Genomic DNA, 16,376 nt, shown 5'->3' on the forward strand with positions numbered 1-16,376 from the left:
ACATGTTATGATCATTGACAAGCAATATAATAACAGTAATAATAATAATAATAATAATAATAACAAACATATACTATTTATAATAATATAAAAAAAATAAAAAATAGACTATAAAAATATATTTTAAAAAATGTACATGAAAACCCTGGATTTCATGGGGGGGGGGAACATATTGTTGTAAGGTTTTTTTTCATAAAAGAATGTAACATGTAGACACTTCACAATCAAAATAATAAATAAATAATAAAATAAAAGGTTAAGACCTGTAAATAACTAAATAGAGATAACAATAACCTATACTTCATCTTTAGATCAATTGCTTCAATAATATTGCTATATTCTATTTTACCTTACTGTTCAGTTGATTTAGTAATTTAGTTTATGCAGCCTAGCTGCGCAGATAGGACGCGCTTTAATACACCCAAAATCATCTGGTGGGATTCCCTTCGGAATGACGCTCCGAGCGGCGCTCCTATTGGCCAAAGGCGACGCACGAAACTCTCCATTTATGGTTGTTTGCCTCTTTGATTCCGTCAACCAGCAGACACAAAGTTTAACTTTGTAGAGCAGACGCACGCTGCAGCACAGTCAGTGCGCTCGAGCGGTTTACCGGCGCGGTCTTCACTATTATGGAGCGGCGACACTGGTCCTGAGGAGACATTTAACAGCACCAGAGGCCAAAACGAGACCGTGACCGTGACATCACCCAGAGACTTTTAATAGGCTTATTATGTTTTAATAAACAATTACAAAACGGATAAAAGAAGGTCGGCTGCGGTGTGATAAACGAATGAAAATGGTGAGTGAAAATATACTTATCACAGTCACGTACAGAGATAAACGCAAGGGACACTGCTCCTGTTTTGGAAACCGTTTTCCAGCATCCTTATCGACATGCAGTAGCTTACAGCAGCTGCTCGGTGTTATTGTTTTTAACTTCTTTCTGTGGTCATTTACATCAAGTAAACGAATTTTAACAGCTACTAGATTACACAACCCTATGGATGTGACCATTCACCGAATCCTATAGGATATTGGCATCATAAATGCTCAGTGTGGTCAAAACAAGTACAAACTACCGGTAATACTAAACATTTTGTATTCATTCTATATTAATTACATACATTTAAATTTACTGGAGATTTGTGTATGTATATGAACCCTATGTACGTTTTTAGTTATTATTAACATCTTATGAATGTAGTGGCTGGTCTGCTAGATAAACAGCCTCAGCTGGGTGTCATATTCAGCTATTGTTTGCCCTCCATCTCTTGTTCACTTAGATGGAAACAGCCTCTCCTTTCTCAGCCCTCCTTGAACAGGTTGTACTTATATGGTCCTGGTTACAACCCAGTTTCTTGCTATTTTTGGCACTATGTGTTTGTCCAGGCTTGTGACAGATAGAAACCATTGTGTTTCCACTTTCCCAGATCAGTGTTCCTGTTAGACACATTGCAGTTACTGTTTTTAACTCATTATTAACATATTCTGTCATGCCAACCTGGCTTAGTCTTATGTAATAGTGGAAAACTGTAAGTTACACACATTAGTGTCCATGGTTACAGGACACAGAGAGATGCAGGTAGGTGTAGTCGCATGTGAAACTCACTTCCGTACATGTTCCTATAAGGATGGGCTGGGTTCTGCTTTGAATAAGCATGTGCTTATGCGTGTGTGCACAATGAGACAGTTTCCTCTTGTTATGGTTGAAAGCGACACCATTTTTTTCATAGCTCCTCAAGCAATATTAGGCTTCTGTTACGCTTGAAACGTTTCGGTTTTGTGTGATCCCTGGATTCCATGGTAGGATGCTTTCACAGACCCTGCTTGTCTCAAATTCAGTGTCTTTTTCAGCCTGTCAGCTGGTGAAGAACAGGTACAGATCAGGTGAAAAACAAGTAAATCCAGTTCAGCTGTCTCTTCAATGCACGCAGAAACATTCTCTGCAAGCCATGCAGCCGGTGGAACTAGTTTACCTTAGGCTTTATGTATATGGGACAAACCTTTTTTGTAGATGCTCAATGCTGTCTGTGGTATTTAGTATGTATTGCAATATTATCAGTCGGTCTTAGTAAAGCATTTTTTCTGCACAGAATAAGCCGACTTGTGGTTAGCTGTGCTCATGTGGTCACAATATCACAGAAATCATTAGTGATCAATTAAGTTGTGCTTATTGCTTCTGTAAATTAGACTAAAACTGACTCTAGAAGAGTGTACAAGCAGTATTCTTTAATGTTACCATTGCCTGTAAAGTCCCCATTCATTTCTAATGATAGACTGTCACATATTTGGTGTAGCACAACCAAGCTCAGTGTGACCTGCAAGTATGTATTCTATATAACTATATCTGTGGAATTAATAGGTGGAGTTTGTAGCTGTATTTGTTTTGACTGCAGTTTTGCGTCAGAGTATCCTTGATGAGTCTACTCATTTTGCTCATGATGGCTCAAAGGAAATGGAATGATTTCTGAAATATGAACTAGCGGTAATGTCTGTTACACAACGGTGCCCAATTTTATGTATACCAGCTGTGCAAGAGCAATTTAGGTTGATTATGTAATACATCACTCAGTTGACTGAACTACTGTATTTAGAAACTATATCATAAAGCTTTGTGTATGTAGTATGAGGACATTTTAGTCCATAATGCCCTTGATATCTTCGGGCTCAATACACTGAACACTTTGTTTTAAAGCAGGCCACAAACGCAAGATTACTCTTCTCCAAAATTATGTATAAACATTAAAGAAAGCTATTGAGTAAATATCATTCTTGTTTCCTCTGGTGTATCTGGGTCCATTGTGATTGGTCTCCATATTTCAGAAGCTGTTTTACAGGTTAAGCTGTATCTGGTAGGGTGGTAGCATTGTTCACTTTCTTTTTTCCTTCTCTGCACTATCCTCTTTTCCTCTTTTTTTCTTTGCCAGATGCTGAATAGTAGGTCAGTATGGCAGCATATGTTTTGCATTAAGAGCTGTAGATGGGCGGTACATGCTGAGTAACATCCCCCCCCTATTCAAAGCCTCTATGTCACACTGCCACAGGATTGCTGAGGAATCCAGACTCTTTCTGGAAGAGTCAGCAACCCTCACCTAAATAAGAGAAAGGTCTAGGAGGATGGCTGAAATCTGTGGTCTCTATTAGTCACTATTTTTCTACATTAACGTGTATATATATATATATATAGAGAGAGAGAGAGAGAGAGAGAGAGAGACATAGAGAGACATTTCTGGGTGTGGCAATTAATTTCTCTCAATATCAGCTAGCGTCTTTGATGCTGGCTTCTTTGATGCTGTTTTATTGTTGGTTCTGAACTACACCAAACTGTGCTTATTAAAAACGTCCAATCTAGAAGTTCACCTCCAGTTGCTTGACTATAGAAGATATCTACTGATGTGTTCAAGTTAAGATTTATATGGTTTGTTTACAGAGCCAGTTGAAAAAGATGAATCCAAACATCAATTTGACTGAAATAAACCCTTAATTGGAAAATCTCTATTGACCTTTTCATTGTGATGTACACCATATGTTGACTAGCAAATTTGCCTAATCTGTCCCTTAGACATTGAATCTTTGTTTTTCTTTGTGGTGACTCTGAATGGCTGTTCCTATTGATATCAACCCCATTTAATGTCAAGCTTGTCACTTCCTGGAGATACGTCATGTGCTATTACATGCCACCCACATGAACAAATCAATTCTTTCAGCAAGGATGCATTAAATTGATCAAAAGGGACTTTAAAGACTTATACATTGTTACAAAAAATAAAATATATGCTGTACTTTGTACTTTCAAAATCCTAGAAAAAGGTATCATGATTTCCACAAAAATATAAAGCAGCACAACTATCTTCAATATTGATAATAATAAGAAATGTTTCTTGAGCATCAAATCAGCATATTATAGTGATTTCTGAAGGATCATGTGACACTGAAAACTAGTAATGATTGCTGAAAATTCAGCTTTGCATCACAGGAATAAATGACATTTTAAAATATATTAAAGTAGAAAACCATTTTATTTATCTTCTTATTTTGATCAAATAAATGCAGAATAAGATACTTCTTACAAAAGTATTTAAAAATATTTCCAACCCTTAAACTTCAAACCCTTTTTAACAGTAGTGTATATGCAAAGCAGACCTACTTGTTTACATAAATGTGTTGCTAGGTTGTTATTTTTTTGCCATTTTTATTTGTACAAACAGTATAGTGAGGACATTAATGTCCTAAAGAGCTTCATAGGAGAAAAGAACAAGAGCTTCATGGCTCAATCTGTCACAGTATGTGCGCTAACCACTAGGCCACAGTTTTAATAATATTTTTGTTTTGATTACTGATGTGAAATATCACTTTATCCCTAATAAAAAGCAGATTAGACTCTATGCAGGCCCAGTTTCCTTAAAGAGTTGGTCTTGAGAAGCACAGAGATGGGCTTTCAGCTGTGAAATGAGATCCTTGTCGCTGTGCTCCTGCCAGCTCACGTTCAGCTCCTCTCACCTTGCCTCTCCTGTTTCTCTCATCTGCATTGGTCTCTTTTGCGGCTTCCCTTCTGCTACCAGCTTCTAAAAGCAGGTCAAGGGGACCGGTGAGCATGTGCTATCAAATATTGTTCAGTTTTGAGAGCAGATAAACTGTTAAACAGACAGGAGGTGTACAGAGAAGCCTCTTGTTAATGATATCCAGTATGTGCACATTCATGGCTGATGTTTGCTTACCGACAGAACAACTCCTAATTTGTTTAAACTGCAATAAAAGCCATAATGATTGAAGCAGATATTTAGTTTCTTAGTTGGATATTGTAGAATTAGATTTGTACCAGGTTTTCTTCTAGGTTTCCCTAGACGTGAGCTGGTTTTTTGTGTCTGTTTTTGCTGTATAGTTTCTGTTGAGGTGACCATGGCTCACTAGGCTGTGTTTACTCATCAAACTCAACCCAGGGCTACAGAATGACTTGTGCTCAAATATTCCCACAAGCCAGAGGTAAAAGCAAGTGAGAACATCACAGACAAGACCATAACAGTGCACATTTAAAAGAGGAATTGCATCAAAACTGGTGTGGTCAAACGATTAATCGCATCCAAAATAAAAGTTTTGTTTACATAATATATGTGTGTGTACTGTGTATATTTATTATGTATATATAAATATACACACATGCATGTATATATATTTAAGAAACATATGTTATGTTTTTATATTAAATATATTTATATATAATATAAATGATATGAATAAATATATACATGTAAATGTTTTCAAAATGTATACTGTATCTGTGTGTATTTATTTATACATAATAAATATACACAGAAAGCACACGTGTATTATGTAAACAAAAACTTTTATTTTGGATGTGATTAATCGCGATTAACCGTTTGACCGCACTAACAAACATTTTAAAGCTATTGTTTCATGCTGCCACTCTCATTTCTGGAATAAGCACAAAGGTCATGAGGAAGACCGTAGTTCCACTGTGTTTTTATTTTTGAGGGAAAATTCACACGTTTCACCTTCACGTCAACCTTTTCTGGCCCAAATATCACTGCAGTGTTGCCTCAATCCGGTTTTAGCTCAACAGTGTTTCTGTTTATCTGCAAAACTGACCGTGACTCTTTGAACCCAGCCTGTGAAAAGTTTGTTCACTGACATTATCAGTCTGTATCTCATTCATGTATTTGCATATGCTTTGTTAGTGATGGGGAACTAATATGCTCTGAAATTCAGGCACATCTGAATGTCCTGAGATTGATGAAATAGCTCTATGAATATTACAATTTGACAACAACATAACTGCTGTCAAAATATATAGTAGTGTTGTAACTGATGGCACATTAGTACTGTGCTAATAAAATATAACAAAGATTTGAATATAGATTGAATAAAGATTTTGGCCTCAGTTGTCAAGTCAAAGCACTTGAATGACTAGAAATGGCGACGATAGGAATTTTTTAAGCTTTATGCAAGTAAGTGATGCGATGTGGCATCAGTCAATGGGAGTGCTGACAGTGACTTGCTGCTTAATACAGCTGAATATTGCAGATGAATAAAAGCACTTGCTAGTAACCATTAAACCTTTTTCAGTATGATTTCACCGTCATTAGTGTGATCTGACCCATAATCGCCTTGGTCATCTCAATGTTATTCACAGTGCACGAGGCCAACAACATTCATCCTGTGTCATTTCCCAGAGGACGTGTGATTTACTTTGCTCTTCTTTCAGATGAAGTCCAATCAGCCATGGCCAGATAAATCTGCTGCTAATATTGTATTGTAGTTGTATTCAGTATTTTTATTTATAAATTTTTTTTTGCTTGGCAGTTTTTAGCGATTTGACAAAAAGTCACTTTCACCCATGCATTGAATTATGTTTGGGGTCATAAACAGCGTTTCATTGATGTCAGGCATTGTAGGCCAGAACAATTTATATAATTTCTGACCGTTTTGATGCTTAAAACAATGAAAAAAAATTTTCCACTCTTTTTAGTAGTGCTGAGCCTTTGAACGCTTTTGTCATTTTCAAAATGAGATCAGACGGTTGAACATGTAGAGGTGGCTGGTCCACATACTTGGAGGAATGCAAATATTTGTGCTTTTGATAAATCCCTGGAAGTGCTTCATAAAGTAAGAGGCATGTGTTTGGGTGACTAACCATTCACTTCAGAACCTGTTTAACTCAATTTACTGGACCTTCATGACAGCACACTGGCCAGGGGCCATTTTAAGCGAGAATTACAATATATCTTATCACTAAGAAGGTCAGCATATGTGGCATGCTTTTTTATGTGAAACATATCCTTTACAGACAAAATAAGTAGTAAATTTAGTAGTAAAAACTTATTTTAGCAGTCAACCTAGTGCAGACTTCACATTTCTGTATACTGAATGCTCACATACGGTAACTCTGTGGCATGTTTTTTCACTCAAATGAAGTTAAATAAAAAATAAATAAATTTAGTTATAACATGCAAATATACACATTATAAATTCAAAGTAACAGGGTCTAGCTAGGGTTAAATTGATTTTGTAAGAGCAGTGAGTCATATGATGTAACTATATTGTACGTTTTAACAATGACTTATTTGAATATTTTGGTGGTGAAATGTTTTTTCCTTGACCAGAACACACAAATAATGTCAGTGTTATGAAGAGGTGACTTTTTTTCTTCTTCCTCTTCTTTTTTTTTTTGAACACTCTGTTTGTTAGGTTTTTACAGTAATATATCAGTGCAGCATTTACAAATTAGCCTGAACAGATATTTGAGGTTATTTTATATATATATATATATATATATATATATATAAATAAAAGAGCATGGACACACAGCTCCGAGGATAGAAAATAACACTAAATATATTTAAAAGTAAAATTATGATTTGTATAATTATATTTGGGTTAGATTTTAAAATTGCAATTATATTATGTAATGGGTTTAAGCTGGAAATTGTGACCTTCAGTGTAAAGAATTTTTAAAATAATTATAAAAGATGTATGTATGTTCTGTGGAGTTATGCAAAAAAAACAAATCAACACATTCACAAATGAATACACTTAAAGGCTTTATTTTGATATAGCATGTAAGTTAATATAATAAGACATGTTTTTATAACATAACATGACCTGTGCAGCATCCAGAAACAGTATTGGACTATTATTAACACGAATACAATAGTCATCATTTCATTTAAACTCAGTAATTAAATTTAAATTGTCTGACTATCAGAGTGATAAAGCTGTGTGCTTGGCAGTGTCACTAATGTGAGATCTCAGTTTGCTGGTTCTGATCAGAACCATTACTCAGTTGGGAACTGGGGGATTTGTTCTCGTCACTTGTCAGCTCCCATTTCCCGTTGGCTATGAGTAAGATCCCCTGATCCGAAACATTCCTGTGCTGGTTCTGTTTAATCTTCCCTGATTCTGCCATCACCGGGAACTCACACACAGGCATGACCACAGTGAACCATGCCGCTTAGTCTCCCAGCTCATTCCACCCTGTCTCTACAATTACAGTAGACGCTCGAACTGTACTGATATTAGATCAGCTTGAAAGGATGACGTTGACAAATGCCACCGCCATAGACCTGTCCGACTGGCCCTTCCATTCCCTGTCTATACGGTAGAGCATTTAAATGCATTCTCCTCATTGTTATGTAGGTGTGCTCGAGGGTGTTGTTCAGTCAGGGATCTCAATCCTTAAAGATCAGCTCAAAATAGACAGCAACGAAATAGCTAGAGGGGACTTGGGCTTCGCTGTTGCGTTTAATCAAGTTCCCACACATGCCTGACTTTGATTAATGTCCTCATTACAGGCTTCTCATGTGGGCTGGTAATGTGGCCCCTTATGTTGTATCTCTGAATCTGTGGAAAATTTGTTTAGACAAGACAGTTTTATGAGGCAGAAGTTATTTATGCACCAGAACACTTGTAGGCACCATGACGACAGCTCTCAAAGGGATAGTTCAGCCAAAAATGAAGATTTTTGTTCATTTACTATACTCACCCTCATGTTGTCCCAAAACTACATGACATTTTATTTCTGCTTCGGATCATTAAAGAACATATTATAGAAGTCAATGTTCAGACAACACTGGCTCCCATTGAGGGTTTAAATTCTGTTTCACAGAATAAAAGACGTACATGTTCGGAACAACATGGGGGTGAGTAAGTGAGAACTGAATTTTCATTTTTAGGTGATCTGTCCCTTTAAGAGTTTGGCTCTTAAAGCAAATATTGAATCTTGTTGCAAGGTGCTTTGTAGAGACAAAACAGGTATGGAAATTACTTTTTTTTTTTTTTTTTTTACTTTTTTTTGGTCAGATAATGGTTTAATAGATTTCAAAACTGAGGTACAGAAAATAATGATCTATTTTAACTTTTTTTTACACACAAAAAATAATTTTTGTTTGTTCGTTTGTTTATTTATTTTAAGGCTTTGTAATATACAAATGCTTGCTTGATTACTGAATAACGTTATAATTTATTGCAAATTTGTTGGTAATTTTGGTTCTTTTAGGTCCAGACTGGTTTTGGCCGCACAGGGAGCCACTTTTGGGGTTTCCAACTTTAATTTCCCAGTCAGCCTCCTCTCGGAGACACTCCTTTATTTTGAACCAAATTATGAGGTGGCATTTGTTTGTGTACACAAAAAGCTTCATGAAATGGTCATTATCTGCTTACCTTTGTGTGGATTATCAAACACTGTAAACGCCTTAGTGATGAAGACTCTCTGTGTGTGTGTGTGTGTGTGTGTGTGTGTGTGTGTGTGTGTGTGTGTGTGTGTGTACGGTTTTTTATACTGTGTGTGTGTGTGTGTGTGTGTGTGTGTGTGTGTGTGTGTGTGTGTGTACAGGTTTTTCTACACTGATGGGGACTTAAACCTGAATACACACCAACTCATGGGGACTTGTGTCACCGTGGGGTCCTAAATTGAGGTCCCCATGGGTACAGAAGCTTATAAATCATACAGAATGAGTTTTTTTGAGATTGTAAAAATGCAGAAAGTTTTCTGTAAGGGGTAGGGTCAGGTGTAGGGTTGGTGTAGGGTGATAGAAAATACAGTTTGTACAGTATAAAAACCATTACGCCTATGGAGAGTCCCTACAAGGATAGTGAACCAGACGTGTGTGTGTGTGTGTGTTCATGTTTGGAGAAACTGTGCCTCTCTAAAAGGAATAAAGCACACCATATAACCATAAATCTGCCCCATAAACATAGCGTTAGGCTTTTTATTTATTCATTGGTGTGCATCTGTGTGTTCTGGGAAGACCTTGTTTCATGTATCATTTAAAAGCAGACAATTAGTGAAGCCATAAGCCATGACTGCTTCTAAGTAGAATATAAAGTTTGGATGGGGGTATATTGCCAGTTTTAATAGTCAATTGAAATATTTGAGTGTGGTTTATTTACTTTGTAATTAACTAATCAATCACGGTAGTTGATTGTCTCGTAACAAGAAATGTTGAGAAATACAAAAGTACATATACATTTCTCTGAGGTGTTGTGGATTTGTTGTGTAGTTGGTTGTGGCAGGACAGGTGGCCAGTTTGGAAATGTTGGCTTGAATTTGCTCAAAGTAAACGGGATCAGATGACGTATAATCCTGTTTACTTTGAGAAAAAAATTTTTTGGGCCAGCATGGAAACTGGATATATATCATTTATTCTGGAAAAACAAACCTTATTAAAGAAGCATATTTTGTCTAGCTGCAATTTGCAATCCAAGACCACCCAGATGTACTCTCACATTCAAAGGAGAAAATTCCCTCTTAATGATAATTATAAATAAATATTTATAAATCTAATCATCTGATCGTCTGCAATTTGTCTTTCATTGTGCAGCATTTTCAGAAATTCAAACAAATTACATGTTGATGAAAACTTGTCAAGCTTTGTATTCTTTTATTTTATTGAATTGCATTGAATTGAACATGAACTGGCAAATACTCCAGAATTAACTCTATTTTAAAAATATTTATTCTATAGGGAATAATTATTGTCCACCTGTTTTTAAGCATTTCCTGGCAAATATGTGACCATGACCAACAAACCTACGACAAGATACTGTTACTATATGGATGAAATGATCTGTGTATATTGAACTGTCAGGAGATGAGATGACTCCCTTGATCCTGAGTTTAAAAACTGCCATCTATATGGTGATGCACTGTCACCTTGTCTCATCAGCTGCACTATTAGAATTTTAGCACCATTTTTAGAATCCTAGTCTAAACATAATCTATCTCTATGTGTACTTCAGGGAAAATGATGGCGTTCCAGACTTCCCCATCAGACAGAATGTGCTACATTCTTTTCCACTGCCTTCAAAAGCGAGCAGAAATAATATGGCTTGGCTGAACTTGGAAACTTTGGCACATAACACAGAGTTTCTCTGCAGTAGCCAGACGTTTGAGAGCCACTCCTATCTCAGTTACACAAACCCTCTGTGCTTGCTGCCTCTGGAGGGACTCTATAGTCAGCCCTGCCTCCACTGCCATTTCTTACCCAGAAACCCCTCTCTGCTCCTTTGGCTGTTCTCTCCCAATCTTCATAACCTGACCAACATCCCTAGAGGTGTTTTACTCCATACGTAAACACTGGGATTAATTACAGCTCGATTATGTAATGCTAGAAAATCCTTTTCCCAAATCAACAAACATGATTTATGTTTACAAGTATGATGAGGTTATGGTGACTTATTTATTTGTAACTTGTTTAAACTCGTTTAAATTTGTTGCACACCTATGATTAATCTAATCTCTGGGTTTGTACTTAGTTTGTTACAGCATTGAGCTTTTTCAGCTATTTGTGTTCTGATTGTTTCAGTCTGGCTGTGGATGGGCCTGTTTTTCTTCAGCACATTACAGTGGTGAATTTACAAGCCTGTTGTGCCTGTGTCCAGGGTTTACTAGCATTCAGAATAAAGGGCTACCACAGTGTACATTGTCCAGACTGGGATTATTTCTGTCAGGCATTTTCCAGGACCACTTAGGATTGTAAGGGCTTCACAACTGCCTGCTGTGAAAATATCTTTATATGCTTTTACATTTTGGCCTGGAATACTCATCAGTACTGATTCCCTTCTGACAATGGTGAAAATCACCATTAGAGTCACATTCAGAGGGCTTGTACTTGCACTTGTACGTTATACTTTAAATTCTGTTTTTTTTCTTCTTCCTTTTATTAACATGCCAGCTTTATGGGTGCCAAGGTTTATGTTCTGAAGAAGTGATCGGAAGGGACATACTGACCTTGTAATGACACAGGGGTTGTAAACGACATAGGCTACTGTATGTTAACATGCAGAATACTGATGAAGAATTCAGACCGATGGTATTGTATTTTGGGCTATAAAATAGGTGTTAATCAAGTACTTAGCAACCATTATAACTAAGGAGACTTAAATTGGTGTTTCTGAATGCTCTTTAGCAAGTAGCCTTTTGTCTGACTTTGCATAGGGGTTTATAATGGAGGATTCTAAGGTGAATCCAAATAGGTTCACACACTGGCACTGCTTCTCAAATTAGTATTCATTGTGTGGCTGAGACCAGTGCTTAATTTGTTGAGCCACACTGTCCACTGGCCTGCAGAATACTTCATTCGTCGTGCTTCACATAGGGAGTTTATAAGTAATCTCATAAAGATAATAATTGGCAACAGAAGTCATGATTTACTACCTCATTATTTGATATATATTTTCTTTGTACACTGTTCTTTACCGGGATTTTAGCTACAACTTTTAAGTGCACAAGAATGTTCTTTATTTATCTAAGCCAAAGTGACTTAATCAGAAATGTGGATCTGTAATACGTTGAAAAGGATTCCTGAAATAGCTATGAACTTCATTACACATTCCTGCCTTAATCTGCTATTAGCACTGCCAGGTCCGCCGAGCTGGATTCTCAGCCAAACCGCAGTACTCTGAGCCATATGCTAAATGCATTAAACTGAGAACCAGACTGTGTCTTGTAGCTTTAACTGCCCTCTGATTGTATTCATTTATTGATTATATTTTAAGTGGAGATGCATACCGAATGATTCGGGGCAATTTTGGCTTGCACTTTCACTTCAGGGCTAGGGCTAACTTGATCCCACTTCAGCTCTGCCGTATGTGAATGCAGGTCCTCTGTGTGAATTCCAGATGGTTGTAAGGAAAGGATAGTTTGAGGAGGTAAAAAATTGCCGCTTTATTGAATCAAACCCAGCCATTTCCTGTGCCTGAGTCTGCGCTCCACTCCACACTCTCCATATAAGGCAATGGTATTTGCATGAGGGAACGGCCTGCCATGTCAGTATGGATCTAAGACTGGTGCTGCTGACATTTTTCAACTGCTGTGGGATTACAGTGGAGAAATGATCTGTTACAGTATTTTCTGGCGAGGATTTTGCAAGGAGAACAATGAATTTTTCTCTCCTCCTTTTTATGAATGAAGCATTTCTTCTTTCTGTAGTGTTTGTTTTTGTGAAGTTGTACGTTTTCTAAAAGTGCCACACATGTAATAAGTGGGTAAACTAGAGAGCAGATCTTCATCTGTGTTCATATGTGATGCCAGCCAGACTCAATGAGATAGATGGTGTTATTATAGCCTCTCTCATACTAGTATACTCTCCAGATGTGCCATTCACCAGTCTGGAGAATCACATTACACTGACCTCACAGCTGCGCCTTAGTCAATTAATACAATGAATGTCCTAATTTGTCATGCAGTTATTTGGATTACACAATTATGCTTGATGAGTTGCGCCATCTCCAGCATCAGATGCTTCCCTGTCGTCCATAGCAAAACAGCATTTCATGGTGCATTCTCATGACAGTAAGATCGTATTCAGGAGTTGTTCAAATGTATGAACTTTTCTTATTTGTTGCTAACTTGCATGTACTAAATTTGATTGTATTGTACAATTACAATAGAATGTATAATGATTTAATTTACAGCACCCTCACATATTAAATAAAAATGTGAAGCAGAAAACACACACCTGATGCAAAAATACAACTTCTACCTTTGTGTAGAAGTTGTATTTTTGTAGTAAAGTGACTTTGCCGACTTGCTACATACAAAATTATCTGAATTGACCTGGCATCGTCGTAATTTGTACCAATTTGTACAAAATGGTAAATGCAAACTTCCCAGGAGGCCTTGTGCACTATTTTCATGCCTTCTTGTTTCATACAAACCCGATTAGTGCCATCTCGCATCGCAGTTATCATTTGTTACATCAGAAACATTGGTTTGAATATTACTGTAATGTTGTTGTTTTTTGTCAGTAGTTGTGCACTAAGTTGTATAATCAGTCAGTCAGATGGTTACTGCAAAATAAACCCCTTAACACAGATATGGGCGTTTCATGCCTTTCTAAGGCTGTCTTCTTCCTGCTGTTTCTAATAGTAAGCATTAATGTAAAGTTGTTGGGGTTGAGATATTTTATTGCCTGGTTATTTTAAATCCTGATTGATGTCTTCCCAGGGAGTTTGGGAGTTTGACCTTGCGTGCATGGTGCAGATGGGTATCATTTTTGTCATGGTGTAAATAATGCCTGCTGTTCCTGGGTGAACCACAGCACAAGCGTAGTGAACTTTAGCTTTCCTTGTTTCCGGTGTTCCTTTACGAAACGGAACATTTTCATCCCTAAATAAGCCTAGCGGGACCAACTATAGCTCGTAAAAGCAGAGATGCTGTTTTCTCCCTTGCTTGACTTTGTGTGGTCTATGACTTTAAATCTCGGACAGTAGGTGTGGTCCTTGCGCTTTTTGTAAAGACTTCTTCAGAAAGAAAATAATAAAATTACGGGTGTAGTGCTCTGTCTGGCCCATTGCAATTGTGTTTTTGAGTAACTTTCATGATCATTTCCATTGTAAAATGTACTTCAGTCATTTTTGTTTTACTTCTTCTTCATCGTCGTCTCATTTAAGTCATTGTGTGTTCAAATAGCATCCTGTTTTCACAGTTCTTTATGAAGCTCTGCTTTGGCTCGCAGTTTATGGGGAACATGTGCTGGGAATGAAGACATTCATCTTCTTTCCAGGTGTTTATGTGTCCCATGGAGTGATAGTGATGTGGACTCAAACACTGTGAAATAAACGGTTCAATAGAATTAGAAAAACTGTCGAAAGACAATGAACTCTCTCTGTAATACATGCAAAAGTAAACTAAACAAAACAGTCTGTAACGGTCTGAAAGAAGTGTTTACTGTTTTGTTTAAAACGCTGCCTTCCTCCTTTAATTGTTTTTTGAGCCAGCTCCACTTCTAATAATGTTCAGGTGAGGTTCCTTATTGTTGTCATGGTGTTGAGCGTTTATTGTGTTTCTTTATTTTCCTGTAATTTACCTCGGACTTGAACTGTGCTCGTTTACGATGGCCAAGTTAATTAGTCCTTCAAGGGAGGGAAAAAATCTTCCATACTTGGTCTGCTTCTGCTTTCTTGCGCCCCTAGATTTTTTAGACTGTGGAATGTACAATTTTGAGAATGTTAAATGTCTTTCCAGTTTACCTCATTTCATTGTCACGGCATTCCTTAGCTTGGGAAAATTGCTGTAAGAAAAGAATAGACAAATGTGTCCTTCAAATCAGACTAATGCACTAGTAATGATTGAACATTACAGAGGAAAATGTTTAAAACAGCAGTGCGTTTGGATCATGTGCTCTCCAAGCGGTACACTCACTGTCTATGTCTGTCTGGCTCTCTTTCTGTATTTCTTGAGTCACACTCTTTGTATCCTTCTCTTTTGATTATCCTGTCAAATGCACTTGAGGCTTTGTGTCGTTCTGAGTAAGGGTCTGGGTCCTCATGGGTCATTGTGACCTCAGAACGGTAGCCAGAAGCCATTGACTCATGTCCCATGATGAATGACCCAAGCTCTCCGGAGACACACCCTCTGCAAAAACATCACCAGAGCGGAAGTACAATGGGAAGGGAGGTAAAAGAGGGGGACGAGGGAGAAGAGGAGGAATGGTGAGAACATCAGGCGAAGATCAAAAGAAGTGTTTGTGGTGCTCAGGGAGCTTTAGGGAGACTCCTGACCGTGCACGTTTCATCGGTTTAGAAAAACAAAATCAACATCTGCTGTGGTGAAAAAGAACGAGCTGTGTTAAATGTGCCGCAGGCGGTGAATTGGACGCGGTCATTTTGCTGACTGGACTGTTTGCTCACATTAACTGTTGTCAGCAATGTCCTGTGTTTATCAGCGTTCATGACTGAATGCGATTTAGAATGAAGGTGTAATGTCTGTGTCACTGGTGGCATTAAACGTGATTGCAAATGATTATTTCTGAACAGGTTTCTCAATGACTTCCTAACCCCCCATCTGCCACTGTAGTTTCTATCACAATACCTTAAATATGGCTTAATATAATAGTATGATATTTTAAGAGTTCCAATATCAAGGAGAAAATCATTCCTGCCGATTAACAACATTTTAAACTAGCCAAAGCTGGTTCACTGGTCTTAGATGCAGTGTTCTTTTTGTATTATTTACATACTACTGTGGTATTTATTAACATTTTGAACTAATTTTATTTTTAGATTTTCTGTTTTCATTTTAGTAACTTTTTTTGCTTTTATATATTTTTATTTCCTGCTGATTAACAACATTTTAAACTAGCCAAAGCTGGTTCACTGGTCTTAGATGCAGTGTTCTTTTTGTATTATTTACATACTACTGTGGTATTTATTAACATTTTGAACTAATTTTATTTTTAGATTTTCTGTTTTCATTTTAGTAACTTTTTTTGCTTTTATATATTTTTATTGTTTTAATAATATATTTATACAGCTTTAATTTTTTTTATTTCAGTTTTAGTTCTTAATCTTCTTATTTAAAGAAGTTGAATAAGTTACTTTATTTCTAATTTAAGTTTTTCATCTAATATTTTATTTTA

At 36.9% G+C, this 16,376-nt stretch overlaps 1 protein-coding gene across 3 annotated transcripts in view; it reads left to right on the plus strand.

Annotated features, from left to right (window-relative positions):
- Positions 1–484: 484 nt before the first annotated feature.
- Positions 485–16,376, plus strand: part of myo1ea (myosin IEa) — a 45,105-nt gene continuing 29,213 nt past the window's right edge. For all 3 annotated transcript variants that reach the window (XM_016463451.1, XM_016463452.1, XM_016463453.1), the window contains exon 1: positions 485–799. In XM_016463451.1, coding sequence (XP_016318937.1) covers positions 791–799 — 9 coding nt within the window. In that variant the 5' untranslated portion in view covers positions 485–790. The remainder of the gene's footprint in view (positions 800–16,376) is intronic.

This window comes from Sinocyclocheilus anshuiensis, unplaced genomic scaffold (genome assembly GCF_001515605.1).
Source record: "Sinocyclocheilus anshuiensis isolate Anshui unplaced genomic scaffold, SAMN03320099.WGS_v1.1 scaffold816, whole genome shotgun sequence".
NCBI lineage: Eukaryota > Metazoa > Chordata > Actinopteri > Cypriniformes > Cyprinidae > Sinocyclocheilus > Sinocyclocheilus anshuiensis.